General features: G+C 48.9%; 1 protein-coding gene across 2 annotated transcripts in view; it reads right to left on the bottom strand.

The window, feature by feature from the left end:
- Nucleotides 1-1,144: 1,144 nt before the first annotated feature.
- Nucleotides 1,145-19,640, bottom strand: part of tnpo3 (transportin 3) — a 64,465-nt gene continuing 45,969 nt past the window's right edge. For both annotated transcript variants that reach the window (XM_079530653.1, XM_079530654.1), the window contains exons 18-23: nucleotides 18,957-19,051; nucleotides 16,537-16,693; nucleotides 14,447-14,614; nucleotides 10,677-10,789; nucleotides 5,149-5,247; nucleotides 1,145-2,390 (exon numbers count right to left, since the gene is read on the bottom strand). In XM_079530653.1, coding sequence (XP_079386779.1) covers nucleotides 5,187-5,247; nucleotides 10,677-10,789; nucleotides 14,447-14,614; nucleotides 16,537-16,693; nucleotides 18,957-19,051 — 594 coding nt within the window. In that variant the 3' untranslated portion in view covers nucleotides 1,145-2,390; nucleotides 5,149-5,186. The remainder of the gene's footprint in view (nucleotides 2,391-5,148; nucleotides 5,248-10,676; nucleotides 10,790-14,446; nucleotides 14,615-16,536; nucleotides 16,694-18,956; nucleotides 19,052-19,640) is intronic.

Raw genomic sequence — 19,640 nt, 5'->3', positions numbered from 1 at the left:
TATGTTCAACATGCGTTCAGTAAAACTAAGCATTTATTTGCTACAGAGTGACGGCGTTGAATATTCGACAACATGCTACTGTAGCGATCTGTAACAATGGACACCTAGGCTAGTCGAAGGTTTGGCTGTGCAATGCATGTGTATTGTCCTTAGGAATAGGGGAAAGCTATTACTAGGGACAACATACCCGTTATACGGCCAATAGCATCTTCTACCATCAGGGCGACGGTACACGGTACCTTCCCTGCAGCCTAGGGCCTCATACCGTTTGTAAGTATAAGACTTATGAACAAGCAGGCCCGTCTCAGTTCTATAAGTATAGACTGATGAACAAGCAGGCCCGTCTCAGTTCTATAAGTATAGACTGATGAACAAGCAGGCCCGTCTCAGTTCTATAAGTATAGACTGATGAACAAGCAGGCCTGTCTCAGTTCTATAAGTATAGACTGATGAACAAGCAGGCCCGTCTCAGTTCTATAAGTATAGACTGATGAACAAGCAGGCCCGTCTCAGTTCTATAAGTATAGACTGATGAACAAGCAGGCCTGTCTCAGTTCTATAAGTATAGACTGATGAACAAGCAGGCCTGTCTCAGTTCTATAAGTATAGACTGATGAACAAGCAGGCCCGTCTCAGTTCTATAAGTATAGGACTGATGAACAAGCAGGCCCGTCTCAGTTCTATAAGTATAGACTGATGAACAAGCAGGCCTGTCTCAGTTCTATAAGTATAGACTGATGAACAAGCAGGCCCGTCTCAGTTCTATAAGTATAGACTGATGAACAAGCAGGCCCGTCTCAGTTCTATAAGTATAGACTGATGAACAAGCAGGCCCGTCTCAGTTCTATAAGTATAGACTGATGAACAAGCAGGCCCGTCTCAGTTCCGTGCATAAAGTGTGACGCCTCTTGGAACTACGACCTACGGCCTTCTGTTGGCATCGTTTCTTTAGTGTCAATGTACTGCAGTGTTTGCATCTGTTTGTTGGTATGTTTTCTGATGACTGCTGTACACAACACACATTTCTGAAAAGGACAAATAAAGTATCTATCTATCGAAGAAAAGAGAGTCTGGGTCGTGAACCGACCGATACCGACCCGCTGAGACTCGAGGCAAAATATAAACAAGAGCATATTTGTTCCTCTCAGTTGTTGATTTTTATTGTTCAATACAAGGCTACATCGTTCACTGATGTCTCTCTATCTCTCTCTCTCTCTCTCTCTCCCAAATATGGGTGATATCAACTGGAAGAGCAAAAAAAGAAAAAAAAAAAAGTTCCTTTTAACCAGTTAAAGTCGAATGATTCTTGCTTTCTGGCAAAAGATAACTAAAATTCCAGCCAACATGTTAAAAAGGTCAAAGGTGACGCCAAATCTTCAAGCATTACCCATCCCACCAAAACTACTACATCATGCCTCCACAGGGGGGGGCGCTGGCGGCCACGCTGTGAAGAGCCTCCACACAGGCAGATGGCGCTAGCGGCCACGCTGTGAAGAGCCTCCACACAGGCAGATGGCGCTAGCGGCCGTTACTGTGAAGAGCCTCCACACAGGCAGATGGCGCTAGCGGCCGTTACTGTGAAGAGCATCTTGGGGGGTTTGCTATTCATTTTCATATGGCACGGACAGCAAGACCATGAATAAAGTCCTAAAGAAAACGTCCATGAAAATAAATTGATTTCTCTCCTTTTTATCTTAAAACGTACAAGTCTTTTTTTTTTTTTTGATGCATTACGATTTGCAACCAGGCAACCAGGCAACCAGGCAACCAGGTAACCAGGCAACCAGGCACATCTTTTGTTTGTTGTTGTTGTTTTTCCTCCTTGTTCTTTCTTTCGTTGTTTTTTGATAAAGATGGAACTTCAAGACATCTCCGGCTGAAACACAGAGCTGAATCCATCGGTGCAACTCCAGGTGGGTGATCCATCCATCCGTCCATCCCCCGGGGGGGCAACACCCCGACGCCCCACCACGGCCCACCCCCTTTACCCCGGATGCCACCTGACTGTTGCTGGGGGGACAGTGAGGGAGAGGAGAGCTGAAAAGAGGAGTTGTTTTCTTTTTTTTGGGGGGGGGGGTTATGGGGGGGGGGGGGGGATGGGGGGGGGGGGGGGGAGGGGGCGGGGGGGGAGGAGGGGGGGGGGGGCTCCCAATATCAGACCTCTCCAGAGTCTTTGTATGTCTCTTTAACCACCCTGTCACTCCAATCTCAGAGTGGCTTCTCTTCGTCCGCTTGGCTTCTCCGTGTTGCCAAAAGTCTCCCCGCCTCCCGTCTTCCAGTAAAGAGTTCCCTTTAGATTCACATCTGCAGTCCTCAGTCCTCAGCGTATTTTCAGTCCTCAGCGTAGTTTTTGCCGTCACCTCTGAATGTTAGCCAACAAAAGATTTAACCTGGAAGAGGAAGAGGAGAGGAGGAGAGGACAAAGTCAACAACGTTGCAGTGCCAGTTCTTCCCTAAACCGCTATTTATTTATGGTGATTAAAACATGATAAATTATCTCTAGGGATGGAGCTTGTTAAGTTGTATTGATAACGAGCACCGTATCGATCAGGCTGATGGAGCCGGGTTCTTATCCAGACCACCGTATCGATCAGGCTGATGGAGCCGGGTTCTTATCCAGACCACCGTATCGATCAGGCTGATGGAGCCGGGTTCTTATCCAGACCACCGTATCGATCAGGCTTATCGAGCACGGTTCTTATCCAGACCACCGTATCGGTCAGGCTTATCGAGCACGGTTCTTATCCAGACCACCGTATCGATCAGGCTGATGGAGCCGGGTTCTTATCCAGACCACCGTATCGATCAGGCTTATCGAGCACGGTTCTTATCCAGACCACCGTATCGGTCAGGCTTATCGAGCACGGTTCTTATCCAGACCACCGTATCGATCAGGCTTATGGAGACGGGTTCTTATCCAGACCACCGTATCGATCAGGCTGATGGAGCCGGGTTCTTATCCAGACCACTGTCCAGCATTTTATATTATTTAGTGGAAAGACGGGAGACGATACATTCTGAACAGAACCAGAACCTTCAAATACAGAACGGTTCTAACAGAACGGTTCTAACAGAACGGTTCTAACAGAACGGTTCTAACAGAACGGTTCTAACAGAACGGTTCTAACAGAACGGTTCTAACAGAACGGTTCTAACAGAACGGTTCTAACAGACGGAAGGACATTTTTTACCAATTAAATTAAATTAAAGAAACCACTTCAGAAGCACATTATTAAATGTGGTTCTGCTTTATTTTCTGTACATGTTATTTATTTTCGAAAAGAGTCTTATTCTTTCTTATTCATATATGAAAGGTAACGGGGCGGACAAGGGTGATTGACAGGTGTCACTGACTGATTGACGCCACCACCCAAGTTTACTAAGGTTGGAAGTGACGCACGGGAGGAATCTCCCAAACAAACAGGATGTAGGTCTACACGGAGGAGAAGAGGCGCTCCAGGCGCCAGAGAGCGTCTTACGTTTGAACTGACATTAAAGTTTGAACGCAGAGTAGCCTATCTGCAGCCAATACTAAGAACAGTCGGACCCATCCGGAAAAGCGACGCGCTTGTTGCTCCCGCGGGGAATCGGCGTTGGAATCTAGAGTGTTACCTATTGGTGTTTGGAGTCAATGGAGCTGCTACTACCGGTGAGATCATTCCAAAGATGTTCGTGAAGGATTATAAACACTAAGGGGTACCCCACGCGTTTCGTTCGTTGCGTGGGATTAAACTGCTATGCGGGCGCGCGCCTCGTTTGAAGATGAGGACGGACGCGGTCTTTATTATTTAATTGTTTAATTCGGAGCGCAGTTGCGTTCCGCTGACTTTGGGACTGGTTTGGAGCGGGAGGGGGGTTTGAATGTAATCATTGACTGTTGGTTTGAGTTTGTTTTCTTGTTTGTTTATTGTATTTAGTAGGGAGAGAGACAGGGAGAGACGTCATTGTGAAGTGTTCTGTTTACCTGTGATTTCGTATAACAACTTTGAGCAGCTCTACATAAAGTGTCCAAAAGAAAACCCTACGGTCCTGCTTATTTATTCCTTAGTTCATAATTTCCCTTGCTGTGAAGAGGGCGATTGTTACAGCGTAATGTAGTTTCCCCGGACAGCGCTGGTTGTTACAGCGTAATGTAGTTTCCCCGGACAGCGCTGGTTGTTACAGCGTAATGTAGTTTCCCCGGACAGCGCTGGTTGTTACAGCGTAATGTAGTTTCCCCGGACAGTGCTGGTTGTTACAGCGTAATGTAGTTTCCCCGGACAGCGCTGGTTGTTACAGCGTAATGTAGTTTCCCTGGACAGCGCTGGTTGTTACAGCATAATGTAGTTTCCCCGGACAGCGCTGGTTGTTACAGCGTAATGTAGTTTCCCCGGACAGCGCTGGTTGTTACAGCGTAATGTAGTTTCCCTGGACAGCGCTGGTTGTTACAGCGTAATGTAGTTTCCCTGGACAGCGCTGGTTGTTACAGCGTAATGTAGTTTCCCCGGACAGTGCTGGTTGTTACAGCGTAATGTAGTTTCCCCGGACAGCGCTGGTTGTTACAGCGTAATGTAGTTTCCCCGGACAGCGCTGGTTGTTACAGCGTAATGTAGTTTCCCTGGACAGCGCTGGTTGTTACAGCGTAATGTAGTTTCCCCGGACAGCGCTGGTTGTTACAGCGTAATGTAGTTTCCCCGGACAGCGCTGGTTGTTACAGCGTAATGTAGTTTCCCTGGACAGCGCTGGTTGTTACAGCGTAATGTAGTTTCCCCGGACAGCGCTGGTTGTTACAGCGTAATGTAGTTTCCCCGGACAGTGCTGGTTGTTACAGCGTAATGTAGTTTCCCCGGACAGCGCTGGTTGTTACAGCGTAATGTAGTTTCCCCGGACAGTGCTGGTTGTTACAGCATAATGTAGTTTCCCCGGACAGCGCTGGTTGGCAGGTATCAATACACTTTTAGGCCGACATGTTTGTGACAGCGTGGATGATTACATGTATTTATTGATCGCCTCTTGTCTTGATTGTTTAAACATGATGTCATGAACCGCTATGCTCCATAACAGGCTTGATAAGCCTAAAGGTTATTGATAACGGGTACTCGATAAGCTTGAGGCCCTCGTATGGGCCTCCGTGAGGGCTGAGGTTTAGTGGAACACGTTGGTATTTACCTGGTATTCGGGCAGAGCTCTAAGGAGTGGCGTCGTGGCTATCGGAACAATCTGGTGAACTCTCGGATGGCCCAGCACACCTGTTTACACTCCTCAGCACTGGGAGAGAACAGGAGAGGAGAGGAACAACGTTAGAACCTGTTTACACTCCTCAGCACTAGGAGAGAACAGGAGAGGAGCGGAACAACGTTAGAACCTGTTTACACTCCTCAGCACTAGGAGAGAGAGAACAGGAGAGGAGAGGAACAACGTTAGAACCTGTTTACACTCCTCAGCACTGGGAGAGAGAGAACAGGAGAGGAACAACGTTAGAACCTGTTTACACTCCTCAGCACTAGGAGAGAGAGAACAGGAGAGGAGAGGAACAACGTTAGAACCTGTTTACACTCCTCAGCACTAGGAGAGAACAGGAGAGGAGGAACAACGTTAGAACCTGTTTACACTCCTCAGCACTAGGAGAGAACAGGACAGGAGAGGAACAACGTTAGAACCTGTTTACACTCCTCAGCACTAGGAGAGAACAGGAGAGGAGGAACAACGTTAGAACCTGTTTACACTCCTCAGCACTAGGAGAGAACAGGACAGGAGAGGAACAACGTTAGAACCTGTTTACACTCCTCAGCACTGGGAGAGAACAGGAGAGGAGGAACAACGTTAGAACCTGTTTACACTCCTCAGCACTAGGAGAGAACAGGACAGGAGAGGAACAACGTTAGAACCTGTTTACACTCCTCAGCACTGGGAGAGAACAGGACAGGAGAGGAACAACGTTAGAACCTGTTTACACTCCTCAGCACTAGGAGAGAACAGGAGAGGAACAACGTTAGAACCTGTTTACACTCCTCAGCACTGGGAGAGAACAGGAGAGGAACAACGTTAGAACCTGTTTACACTCCTCAGCACTGGGAGAGAACAGGAGAGGAACAACGTTAGAACCTGTTTACACTCCTCAGCACTAGGAGAGAGAGAACAGGAGGAGAGGAACAACGTTAGAACCTGTTTACACTCCTCAGCACTAGGAGAGAGAGAACAGGAGAGGAACAACGTTAGAACCTGTTTACACTCCTCAGCACTGGGAGAGAGAGAACAGGAGAGGAACAACGTTAGAACCTGTTTACACTCCTCAGCACTAGGAGAGAACAGGAGAGGAGGAACAACGTTAGAACCTGTTTACACTCCTCAGCACTAGGAGAGAACAGGAGAGGAGGAACAACGTTAGAACCTGTTTACACTCCTCAGCACTAGGAGAGAGAGAACAGGAGAGGAACAACGTTAGAACCTGTTTACACTCCTCAGCACTGGGAGAGAACAGGAGAGGAGGAACAACGTTAGAACCTGTTTACACTCCTCAGCACTAGGAGAGAACGGAAGGAGAAGAACAACACTGAGTTAGATCGGAAGTAGCCTCGGAAACCCAGACGTTTATTATTTCCAAGGAGAAAAAAATAAGTCTGGGGCCGAGTCTACTTCAATTCGGCATAGAGTAGCGCAAACGTCGATCACTCTCTGCTGATTTCTGATCGTCTGCACTTTTGTTAAATTGACACACACTCCTCTCTCTCTCTCTCTCTCGCTCTAATTAATTAGTCTCATGTTGCGCAGCTGCGTCTAGATTATCCCGGCGGATCCTGCCGGGAGCTGCCGATGCCATAGAAAGCAGAGGTGGACCCCAGGCTACCTGTAGGGTTAGGGTCCATAGGTGGACCCCAGGCTACCTGTATACAGACAGGGTTAGGGTCCATAGGTGGACCCCAGGCTACCTGTATACAGACAGGGTTAGGGTCCATAGGTGGACCCCAGGCTACCTGTATACAGACAGGGTTAGGGTCCATAGGTGGACCCCAGGCTACCTGTAGGGTTAGGGTCCATAGGTGGACCCCAGGCTACCTGTATACAGACAGGGTTAGGGTCCATAGGTGGACCCCAGGCTAGAACGGAAGCAACGTATTGATGCATGATGGAAATACCACTCTTACAAAATGACTTCTTAAAAAAGGAGATTAGAGAGAGAGGCTCTGCTGTGGTTCATATTAAGTTCTGTTTTAGGAGGAGAGTCAAGTCTGGTCTGGTTCTGCTGTGGTTCATATTAAGTTCTGTTTTAGGAGGAGAGTCAAGTCTGGTCTGGTTCTGCTGTGGTTCATATTAAGTTCTGTTTTAGGAGGAGAGTCAAGTCTGGTCTGGTTCTGCTGTGGTTCATATTAAGTTCTGTTTTAGGAGGAGAGTCAAGTCTGGTCTGGTTCTGACGACATGCTTATATCTCAGGTTCATGTCCCATCATTCCTCCCTCAGCTGAGAGGGGGGGAAACCACAGAGCAGTCCCGGCCGGGCGAGCCTGAACACCACGCAGGGAACCCGCCTGCTAGTTTTTCAACGTTCCATCGGGTCTCCGCGGCGGGCCTGTCTGGGCCTGCACGGTCCCGTTGGCGCTCCAACAACCACCCTTAGCAGCAAATTTTGATTTTAGTTTTAGTCATAGTCTCTCTTGAATAGTTTATTTAGTTTCAGTCACCTGGAATGTTTTAGTGTTAGTCTAGTTTTAGTCGACTAAAATATCGCAAGATTTTAGTCGACTAAATCTACAGTTGATTTAGTCGACTAAAATGTATTTTGGGAGGCCTTGATGCTGTTGTATTTGACTGATTTTACACTTGCTGAAAATAGCCGATCTACAAGCTCACAACGCGTCGCAGTTGTGAGCTTGTAGATCGGCTATTTTCAGCATGCAACCAAGTGTAAAATGTTACTTACACTGGATCTCTTGTCCACTAGTCCCTTCCTAACATTTTAGTCTAGTTTTTATTTTGTTGACGAAATTGTCAGTATACTTAGTCTTAGTCATAATAGCTTAGTTTTCATTTAGTTTCCATTTAGTTTGTCAGTGAAAAAAAAGGTAGTCGACGAAAATTTTTCGTCTTAGTTTGTCGACAAAAACTACACTGGTCCACAGCTACAACCTGACACAGAACTGGTCCACAGCTACAACCTGACACAGAACTACACTGGTCCACAGCTACAACCTGACACAGAACTGCATCATATCCACATCATGGCCTTTGTAGTCGGGGAATATTATCAGTATTACCAGTCAAACCTGGGAATACATTTCTTACCAAGAATTTTCTTCACCAATGTGTCTGTAAAGGTGTCTACTAACATATCCCACATGGTTTATATTCAACCACCCTAGGGGAATGTTTGACAGCTGCTGAAAGTTGGGGTACCATCAACAGCCAATATATATGGCAAAATGTTCTAAATTTCATTATGCTTTAAATAGCATGTGACGTGTCAAACTAGGGGGTTTTCATCATTCTGAATCCATTCCAAGCATTTGCTTTGCACGAAAAACACTCCTTGGGCTAAAAACGGCCAGACACTTCACTTCACATGACCTCATCACATTTGTGATGACGGCTATGGCCTTTTTAAGCGCTGCCACCTCTACGGTGAGAGCAGAGGAACACCTCTACGGTGACAGCAGAGGAACACCTCTACGGTGACACCTCTACGGTGACACCTCTACGGTGACAGCAGAGGAACACCTCTACGGTGACAGCAGAGGAACACCTCTACGGTGACAGCAGAGGAACACCTCTACGGTGACAGCTCTACGGTGACAGCAGAGGAACACCTCTACGGTGACAGCAGAGGAACAGCTCTACGGTGACAGCAGAGGAACACCTCTACGGTGACACCTCTACGGTGAGAGCAGAGGAACAGCTCTACGGTGACAGTAGAGGAACACCTCTACGGTGACACCTCTACGGTGACACCTCTACGGTGACAGCAGAGGAACACCTCTACGGTGACAGCTCTACGGTGACAGCAGAGGAACACCTCTACGGTGACAGCAGAGGAACACCTCTACGGTGACAGCAGAGGAACACCTCTACGGTGACACCTCTACGGTGAGAGCAGAGGAACAGCTCTACGGTGACAGTAGAGGAACACCTCTACGGTGACACCTCTACGGTGACAGCAGAGGAACACCTCTACGGTGACACCTCTACGGTGACAGCAGAGGAACACCTCTACGGTGACAGCAGAGGAACACCTCTACGGTGACAGCAGAGGAACACCTCTACGGTGACAGCAGAGGAACACCTCTACGGTGAGAGCAGAGGAACACCTCTACGGTGACAGCAGAGGAACACCTCTACGGTGACAGCAGAGGAACACCTCTACGGTGACAGCAGAGGAACACCACTACGGTGACAGCAGAGGAACACCTCTACGGTGACAGCTCTACGGTGACAGCAGAGGAACAGCTCTACGGTGACAGCAGAGGAACACCTCTACGGTGACAGCAGAGGAACACCTCTACGGTGACAGCAGAGGAACACCTCTACGGTGACAGCTCTACGGTGACAGCAGAGGAACACCTCTACGGTGACAGCAGAGGAACACCTCTACGGTGACACCTCTACGGTGACAGCAGAGGAACACCTCTACGGTGACAGCAGAGGAACACCTCTACGGTGACAGCAGAGGAACACCTCTACGGTGACACCTCTACGGTGACAGCAGAGGAACACCTCTACGGTGACAGTAGAGGAACACCTCTACGGTGACAGCAGAGGAACACCTCTACGGTGACAGCTCTACGGTGACAGCAGAGGAACACCTCTACGGTGACAGCAGAGGAACACCTCTACGGTGACAGCAGAGGAACACCTCTACGGTGACACCTCTACGGTGAGAGCAGAGGAACACCTCTACGGTGACAGCAGAGGAACACCTCTACGGTGAGAGCAGAGGAACAGGGGACCGTTTGGACTGATCAGAACCATGTCACTGCTCACCTGGTGACTGATCAGAACCATGTCACTGCTCACCTGGTGACTGATCAGAACCATGTCACTGCTCACCTGGTGACTGATCAGAACCATGTCACTGCTCACCTGGTGACTGATCGGAACCATGTCACTGCTCACCTGGTGACTGATCGGAACCATGTCACTGCTCACCTGGTGACTGATCGGAACCATGTCACTGCTCACCTGGTGACTGATCGGAACCATGTCACTGCTCACCTGGTGACTGATCGGAACCATGTCACTGCTCACCTGGTGACTGATCGGAACCATGTCACTGCTCACCTGGTGACTGATCGGAACCATGTCACTGCTCACCTGGTGACTGATCAGAACCATGTCACTGCTCACCTGGTGACTGATCAGAACCATGTCACTGCTCACCTGGTGACTGATCAGAACCATGTCACTGCTCACCTGGTGACTGATCAGAACCATGTCACTGCTCACCTGGTGACTGATCAGAACCATGTCACTGCTCACCTGGTGACTGATCAGAACCATGTCACTGCTCACCTGGTGACTGATCAGAACCATGTCACTGCTCACCTGGTGACTGATCAGAACCATGTCACTGCTCACCTGGTGACTGAACAGAACCATGTCACTGCTCACCTGGTGACTGATCAGAACCATGGCCCTGCTCACCTGGTGACTGATCAGAACCATGTCACTGCTCACCTGGTGACTGATCAGAACCATGTCACTGCTCACCTGGTGACTTGCTTGTGGAAGTCTGTGAGCTGTTTGTGCGTGACGGTCACCGCTCCGCCCGACGTCTCCTTAGGAAGACCCTTCAGCGCGTTCTCCAGCCAGCGGCAGAACGTCTACAACAAAATAAAGACAAATATCCAGCGTCACTCTTTGGACAGCAGGTGTACATTATGGGAACATGACATTTCTTTTTTTTTTTTATAAATTTTTATCCCACGATTTTGTAACCCATTTTTCACCCGTGTCAATTATCTAATGTGATCCTGGGCTCTACACACCCTCCGCCAACCTAGTCCCCATATATGGGGGACCTGGGGAGAGCAACGGACTTGAACTCATGCTTCCTTCATACCCGAGTGTCCAAGTTGCTCCTTTACACCTGACAGGGGGGAGTTTCCCTGGTTGGACGTAGCGCGTGGAAGGAACACATTATTCCAACCAGTTCCTTTCCCCTCCATCAGGCGCCCCGGCTGGCCAGGGGGAAGCAGTTTAGAGACCAGGATTACTGCATGTTTTTTGTGAGGGTACCTACCCTAGGGGACACGGGGAGAACATGTGAGGGTACCTACCCTAGGGGACACGGGGTGAACATGTGAGGGTACCTACCCTAGGGGACACGGGGAGAACATGTGAGGGTACCTACCCTAGGGGACACGGGGAGAACATGTGAGGGTACCTATACCCTAGGGGACACGGGGTGAACATGTGAGGCTACCTACCCTAGGGGACACGGGGAGAACATGTGAGGGTACCTACCCTAGGGGACACGGGGAGAACATGTGAGGGTACCTACCCTAGGGGACACGCGGAGAACATGTGAGGGTACCTACCCTAGGGGACACGGGGAGAACATGTGAGGATACCTACCCTAGGGGACACGGGGAGAACATGTGAGGGTACCTACCCTAGGGGACACGGGGAGAACATGTGAGGGTACCTACCCTAGGGGACACGGGGAGAACATGTGAGGGTACCTACCCTAGGGGACACGGGGAGAACATGTGAGGGTACCTATCCTAGGGGACACGGGGAGAACATGTGAGGGTACCTACCCTAGGGGACACGGGGAGAACATGTGAGGGTACGTACCCTAGGGGACATGACATTTCTATCTATGTAAGTCTGTCTTCAGAGAACTGCTGACAGGGTTAGCAACTCTTCCACCTGGTGCCACATTTTTAGAATCTGATCTCAGGTCAAAACACCAAACACCAAAAAGGGGTTCCCGCCCAGAATGGGTTAAGAACTCCAGTACACAGGTCAACAACGTCCCCCCCACTGAAGCTGAGAAACTGAGCCATCTGGCAGGATACGGAGGTCCTCACCGGCCTGTCGAACACCATGATAACCCTAACCCAGGATACTGAGGTCCTCACCGGCCTGTCGAACACCATGATAACCCTAACCCTAACCCAGGATACTGAGGTCCTCACCGGCCTGTCGAACACCATGATAACCCTAACCCTAACCCAGGATACTGAGGTCCTCACCGGCCTGTCGAACACCATGATAACCCTAACCCTAACCCAGGATACTGAGGTCCTCACCGGCCTGTCGAACACCATGATAACCCTAACCCTAACCCAGGATACTGAGGTCCTCACCGGCCTGTCGAACACCATGATAACCCTAACCCTAACCCAGGATACTGAGGTCCTCACCGGCCTGTCGAACACCATGATAACCCTAACCCTAACCCAGGATACTGAGGTCCTCACCGGCCTGTCGAACACCATGATAACCCTAACCCTAACCCAGGATACTGAGGTCCTCACCGGCCTGTCGAACACCATGATAACCCTAACCCTAACCCAGGATACTGAGGTCCTCACCGGCCTGTCGAACACCATGATAACCCTAACCCTAACCCAGGATACTGAGGTCCTCACCGGCCTGTCGAACACCATGATAACCCTAACCCTAACCCAGGAGACTGAGGTCCTCACCGGCCTGTCGAACACCATGATAACCCTAACCCTAACCCAGGATACTGAGGTCCTCACCGGCCTGTCGAACACCATGATAACCCTAACCCTAACCCAGGATACTGAGGTCCTCACCGGCCTGTCGAACACCATGATAACCCTAACCCTAACCCAGGAGACTGAGGTCCTCACCGGCCTGTCGAACACCATGATAACCCTAACCCTAACCCAGGATACTGAGGTCCTCACCGGCCTGTCGAACACCATGATAACCCTAACCCTAACCCAGGATACTGAGGTCCTCACCGGCCTGTCGAACACCATGATAACCCTAACCCTAACCCAGGATACTGAGGTCCTCACCGGCCTGTCGAACACCATGATAACCCTAACCCTAACCCAGGATACTGAGGTCCTCACCGGCCTGTCGAACACCATGATAACCCTAACCCTAACCCAGGATACTGAGGTCCTCACCGGCCTGTCGAACACCATGATAACCCTAACCCTAACCCAGGATACTGAGGTCCTCACCGGCCTGTCGAACACCATGATAACCCTAACCCTAACCCAGGATACCGAGGTCCTCACCGGCCTGTCGAACACCATGATAACCCTAACCCTAACCCAGGATACTGAGGTCCTCACCGGCCTGTCGAACACCATGATAACCCTAACCCTAACCCAGGATACTGAGGTCCTCACCGGCCTGTCGAACACCATGATAACCCTAACCCTAACCCAGGATACTGAGGTCCTCACCGGCCTGTCGAACACCATGATAACCCTAACCCTAACCCAGGAGACTGAGGTCCTCACCGGCCTGTCGAACACCATGATAACCCTAACCCTAACCCAGGATACTGAGGTCCTCACCGGCCTGTCGAACACCATGATAACCCTAACCCTAACCCAGGATACTGAGGTCCTCACCGGCCTGTCGAACACCATGATAACCCTAACCCTAACCCAGGATACTGAGGTCCTCACCGGCCTGTCGAACACCATGATAACCCTAACCCTAACCCAGGATACTGAGGTCCTCACCGGCCTGTCGAACACCATGATAACCCTAACCCTAACCCAGGATACTGAGGTCCTCACCGGCCTGTCGAACACCATGATAACCCTAACCCTAACCCAGGATACTGAGGTCCTCACCGGCCTGTCGAACACCATGATAACCCTAACCCTAACCCAGGATACCGAGGTCCTCACCGGCCTGTCGAACACCATGATAACCCTAACCCTAACCCAGGATACCGAGGTCCTCACCGGCCTGTCGAACACCATGATAACCCTAACCCTAACCCAGGATACTGAGGTCCTCACCGGCCTGTCGAACACCATGATAACCCTAACCCTAACCCAGGATACTGAGGTCCTCACCGGCCTGTCGAACACCATGATAACCCTAACCCTAACCCAGGATACTGAGGTCCTCACCGGCCTGTCGAACACCATGATAACCCTAACCCTAACCCAGGATACTGAGGTCCTCACCGGCCTGTCGAACACCATGATAACCCTAACCCTAACCCAGGATACTGAGGTCCTCACCGGCCTGTCGAACACCATGATAACCCTAACCCTAACCCAGGATACTGAGGTCCTCACCGGCCTGTCGAACACCATGATAACCCTAACCCTAACCCAGGATACTGAGGTCCTCACCGGCCTGTCGAACACCATGATAACCCTAACCCTAACCCAGGATACTGAGGTCCTCACCGGCCTGTCGAACACCATGATAACCCTAACCCTAACCCAGGATACTGAGGTCCTCACCGGCCTGTCGAACACCATGATAACCCTAACCCTAACCCAGGATACGGAGGTCCTCACCGGCCTGTCGAACACCATGATCTCCCAGAGCACCTCGGCCACATCGGGCAGCGTGTACGGAGGCAGGCAGAAACAACACGTGTGCATGAGCTGGGTGACCAGCTGCTGACCATGCTGCTCCATGGCCTGGCCAATCAGCTGCTTGCGCACCTCGAAGTCATCCTCGTGCTGCAGGAGAAGAAACACCACACACACACACACACACACACACACACACACACACACGATATCGGATATGTAGGTTTAGTACTGTAAATGAACTGGATTGAACCTGTACGATGGGTGAGATCTACTGGATTGAACCTGTACGATGGGTGAGATCTACTGGATTGAACCTGTACGATGGGTGAGATCTACTAGATTGAACCTGTACGATGGGTGAGATCTACTGGATTGAACCTGTACGATGGGTGAGATCTACTAGATTGAACCTGTACGATGGGTGAGATCTACTAGATTGAACCTGTACGATGGGTGAGATCTACTAGATTGAACCTGTACGATGGGTGAGATCTACTAGATTGAACCTGTACGATGGGTGAGATCTACTAGATTGAACCTGTACGATGGGTGAGATCTAACTAGATTGAACCTGTACGATGGGTGAGATCTACTGGATTGAACCTGTACGATGGGTGAGATCTACTGGTTGGAACCTGTACGATGGGTGAGATCTACTGGATTGAACCTGTACGATGGGTGAGATCTACAAGCTCGCAACGCATCGCCTTGCGAGCAGCCGTAGATTGGCTTTATTCACCATTTCTGAAACGTTTCGCCTAGAACGACCAGCTGGTCTGGACTTTCTAAACCACCATTCCAACGTCGTCCGACATCGCACGTCTGACGGAGCTTTGCCACTTTGTCACTCACTGTGGTTTTTGGCAGAACATTTTAGTTTTAGTCATAGTCTCTTTTGAATAGTTTTAGTCACATTGTAGTCACCTGGAATGTTTTAGTGTTAGTCTAGTTTTAGTCGACTAAATGTCATAAGATTTTAAACTAAGACTAAAATGTATTTTGGCGGGCCTTGATGTTGTCGTAGATCTGCTATTTTCAGCATGCAACCAAGTGTAAAATGACTTATACTGGATCTCTTGTCCACTAGTCCCTTCCTGACATTTTAATCTGTTAACGAAATCGTCAGTATATTAGTTTTAGTCATCATAGCTTAGTTTTCATTTAAAATGGTGCATTTAGTTTTCGTCAGTGGAAAAAGGTAGTCGACGGACATTTTTCGTCTTGGTTTTAGCCGACGAAAACAACAGTGGTCATCACGAGGTCACTCACGTTGTTGCTGACCCCTGTGTGGATGAGGTCTAAGGTTAAAGGTCACTCACGTTGTTGCTGACCCCTGTGTGGATGAGGTCTAAGGTTAAAGGTCACTCACATCGTTGCTGACCCCTGTGTGGATGAGGTCTAAGGTTAAAGGTCACTCACGTTGTTGCTGACCCCTGTGTGGATGAGGTCTAAGGTTAAAGGTCACTCACGTTGTTGCTGACCCCTGTGTGGATGAGGTCTAAGGTTAAAGGTCACTCACGTCGTTGCTGACCCCTGTGTGGATGAGGTCTAAGGTTAAAGGTCACTCACGTCGTTGCTGACCCCTGTGTGGATGAGGTCTAAGGTTAAAGGTCACTCACGTCGTTGCTGACCCCTGTGTGGATGAGGTCTAAGGTTAAAGGTCACTCACATCGTTGCTGACCCCTGTGTGGATGAGGTCTAAGGTTAAAGGTCACTCACGTCGTTGCTGACCCCTGTGTGGATGAGGTCTAAGGTTAAAGGTCACTCACGTCGTTGCTGACCCCTGTGTGGATGAGGTCTAAGGTTAAAGGTCACTCACGTCGTTGCTGACCCCTGTGTGGATGAGGTCTAAGGTTAAAGGTCACTCACGTCGTTGCTGACCCCTGTGTGGATGAGGTCTAAGGTTAAAGGTCACTCACATCGTTGCTGACCCCTGTGTGGATGAGGTCTAAGGTTAAAGGTCACTCACATCGTTGCTGACCCCTGTGTGGATGAGGTCTAAGGTTAAAGGTCACTCACGTTGTTGCTGACCCCTGTGTGGATGAGGTCTAAGGTTAAAGGTCACTCACATCGTTGCTGACCCCTGTGTGGATGAGGTCTCGGACGAACTTCATGACGCTACAGTTGGCATCCCGGTGGTCCAGTGTGGTGGCGGCGATGGCACACTGGATGATGTGGACGATGATGCTGCTGCTGAGCAGCGTGACCGGACTGCGCTGGACGAACCTGGACGGGAGGGAGGGGGGGAGGGGGGGGGGGGGATGTTAGATCATACATGGACAACTGGCGGCCCGGGGGGAACCCCTTTTGGTGTTTATAGCATTATGTTATACTTTAGCTATTGAAAAATGGCAGATCTATTGATCTACAAGCTCATAGCGCGCCACTCGGTGGCACGCTATGAGCTTGTAGATCTGCTATTTTTGAAAAGTCGTGAAAATGTGTCGCAAATCTTTGAATATATATTTCAGAGCGAACATTTTGAACTAAAATATTGGCTTCTGGGAGGTCCCTGGAACTACATATTTTGAGATGGGGGTCCGTGGCCCAATAGAGATAATTCTGGGGGTCCTTGACATGAAAAAGGTTGAGCACCACTGACTTAGAAACATGGGTTTTTCAGAAAAATGTTAGGATTTAGAAGCCTTTTTTTTTTTTAATCGAACTCAGTCCAAAATGGGTTAATGGTTAATATCATATCAATATAGCAGGTTCATATCGGAATACTGATTAATTATTGATTTCAGCTTGTCCATTGTATTTGCATTCAAGTTCATAAAGTTAACATAAGTATAAGTAAATGTTATACATGAAAATGTTTGAGAACGACTGATAGAAACATAGGGTTTAACCCTGTGAGAACCACTGATATAGAAACATAGGGTTTAACCCTGTGAGAACCACTGATATAGAAACATAGGGTTTAACCCTGTGAGAACCACTGATATAGAAACATGAGGTTTAACCCTGTGAGAACCACTGCTATAGAAACATAGGGTTTAACCCTGTGAGAACCACTGATATAGAAACATGAGGTTTAACCCTGTGAGAACCACTGATATAGAAACATAGGGTTTAACCCTGTGAGAACCACTGATATAGAAACATGAGGTTTAACCCTGTGAGAACCACTGATATAGAAACATGAGGTTTAACCCTGTGAGAACCACTGATATAGAAACATAGGGTTTAACCCTGTGAGAACCACTGATATAGAAACATAGGGTTTAACCCTGTGAGAACCACTGATATAGAAACATGAGGTTTAACCCTGTGAGAACCACTGATATAGAAACATAGGGTTTAACCCTGTGAGAACCACTGATATAGAAACATGAGGTTTAACCCTGTGAGAACCACTGCTATAGAAACATGAGGTTTAACCCTGTGAGAACCACTGATATAGAAACATGAGGTTTAACCCTGTGAGAACCACTGATATAGAAACATAGGGTTTAACCCTGTGAGAACCACTGATATAGAAACATGAGGTTTAACCCTGTGAGAACCACTGATATAGAAACATGAGGTTTAACCCTGTGAGAACCACTGATATAGAAACATAGGGTTTAACCCTGTGAGAACCACTGATATAGAAACATAGGGTTTAACCCTGTGAGAACCACTGATATAGAAACATGAGGTTTAACCCTGTGAGAACCACTGATATAGAAACATAGGGTTTAACCCTGTGAGAACCACTGATATAGAAACATAGGGTTTAACCCTGTGAGAACCACTAATATAGAAACATAGGGTTTAACCCTGTGAGAACCACTGATATAGAAATATGAGGTTTAACCCTGTGAGAACCACTGATATAGAAACATAGGGTTTAACCCTGTGAGAACCACTGATATAGAAACATAGGGTTTAACCCTGTGAGAACCACTGATATAGAAACATAGGGTTTAACCCTGTGAGAACCACTGATATAGAAACAGGGTTTAACCCTGTGAGAACCACTGATATAGAAACATGGGGTTTAACCCTGTGAGAACCACTGATATAGAAACATGAGGTTTAACCCTGTGAGAACCACTGATATAGAAACATAGGGTTTAACCCTGTGAGAACCACTGATATAGAAACATGGGGTTTAACCCTGTGAGAACCACTGATATAGAAACATGAGGTTTAACCCTGTGAGAACCACTGATATAGAAACATAGGGTTTAACCCTGTGAGAACCACTGATATAGAAACATAGGGTTTAACCCTGTGAGAACCACTGATATAGAAACAGGGTTTAACCCTGTGAGAACCACTGATATAGAAACAGGGTTTAACCCTGTGAGAACCACTGATATAGAAACATGAGGTTTTCAGAAGACATTTGTAGAATCTGGTCAAAATGGGTTAAGAAACCGCAGTGGCAGGTCAAAGGTCATAACACCAGTGTCAGTGACAGGTCAAAGGTCATAACACCAGTGTCAGTGACAGGTCAAAGGTCATAACACCAGTGTCAGTGACAGGTCAAAGGTCATACCGGGTGGCCAGTCTGAAGAGGTCGTCCACTGTGTCTGGGTGGTTGCGCAGACCGTTGGGCTGCTCCAATAGGATGAAGGTGGGCATGCAGAGAGCCTATTGGACGAGAGGAGGAACACAGTCATTACAGAGAGCCTATTGGAGGCGAGGAGGAACACATTAGCATACAGAGAGCCTATTGGACGAGAGGAGGAACACGTTAGCATACAGAGAGCCTATTGGAGGAGAGGAGGAACACGTTAGCATACAGAGAGCCTATTGGACGAGAGGAGGAACACGTTAGCATACAGAGAGCCTATTGGACGAGAGGAGGAACACGTTAGCATACAGAGAGCCTATTGGAGGAGAGGAGGAAAACAGTCATGATTAACACCCTGAGCGGCAAGGACGGAGTTCTCCGTTCTATCAATTAGTAACGCCCAGCGCTCAGGACGGAGAATAATAAAAAGGACGGAGATTTATTGATATCAAAAGCGATCGCATCCACAGGCCGGGAGCGCCGCTCCACAGGCTGGGAGCGCCGCTCCACAGGCTGGGAGCATCGCTCCACAGGCTGGGAGCGCCGCTCCACAGGCTGGGAGCGCCGCTCCACAGGCTGGGAGCACCGCTCCACAGGCTGGGAGCACCGCTCCACAGGCTGGGAGCACCGCTCCACAGGCTGGGAGCATCGCTCCACAGGCTGGGA

The sequence above is a fragment of the Electrona antarctica genome (assembly GCF_951216825.1).
Source record: "Electrona antarctica genome assembly, contig: scaffold_47, whole genome shotgun sequence".
In the NCBI taxonomy this organism is placed as follows: Eukaryota; Metazoa; Chordata; class Actinopteri; order Myctophiformes; family Myctophidae; genus Electrona; species Electrona antarctica.
This window is presented reverse-complemented; position numbering and strand designations above follow the sequence as displayed.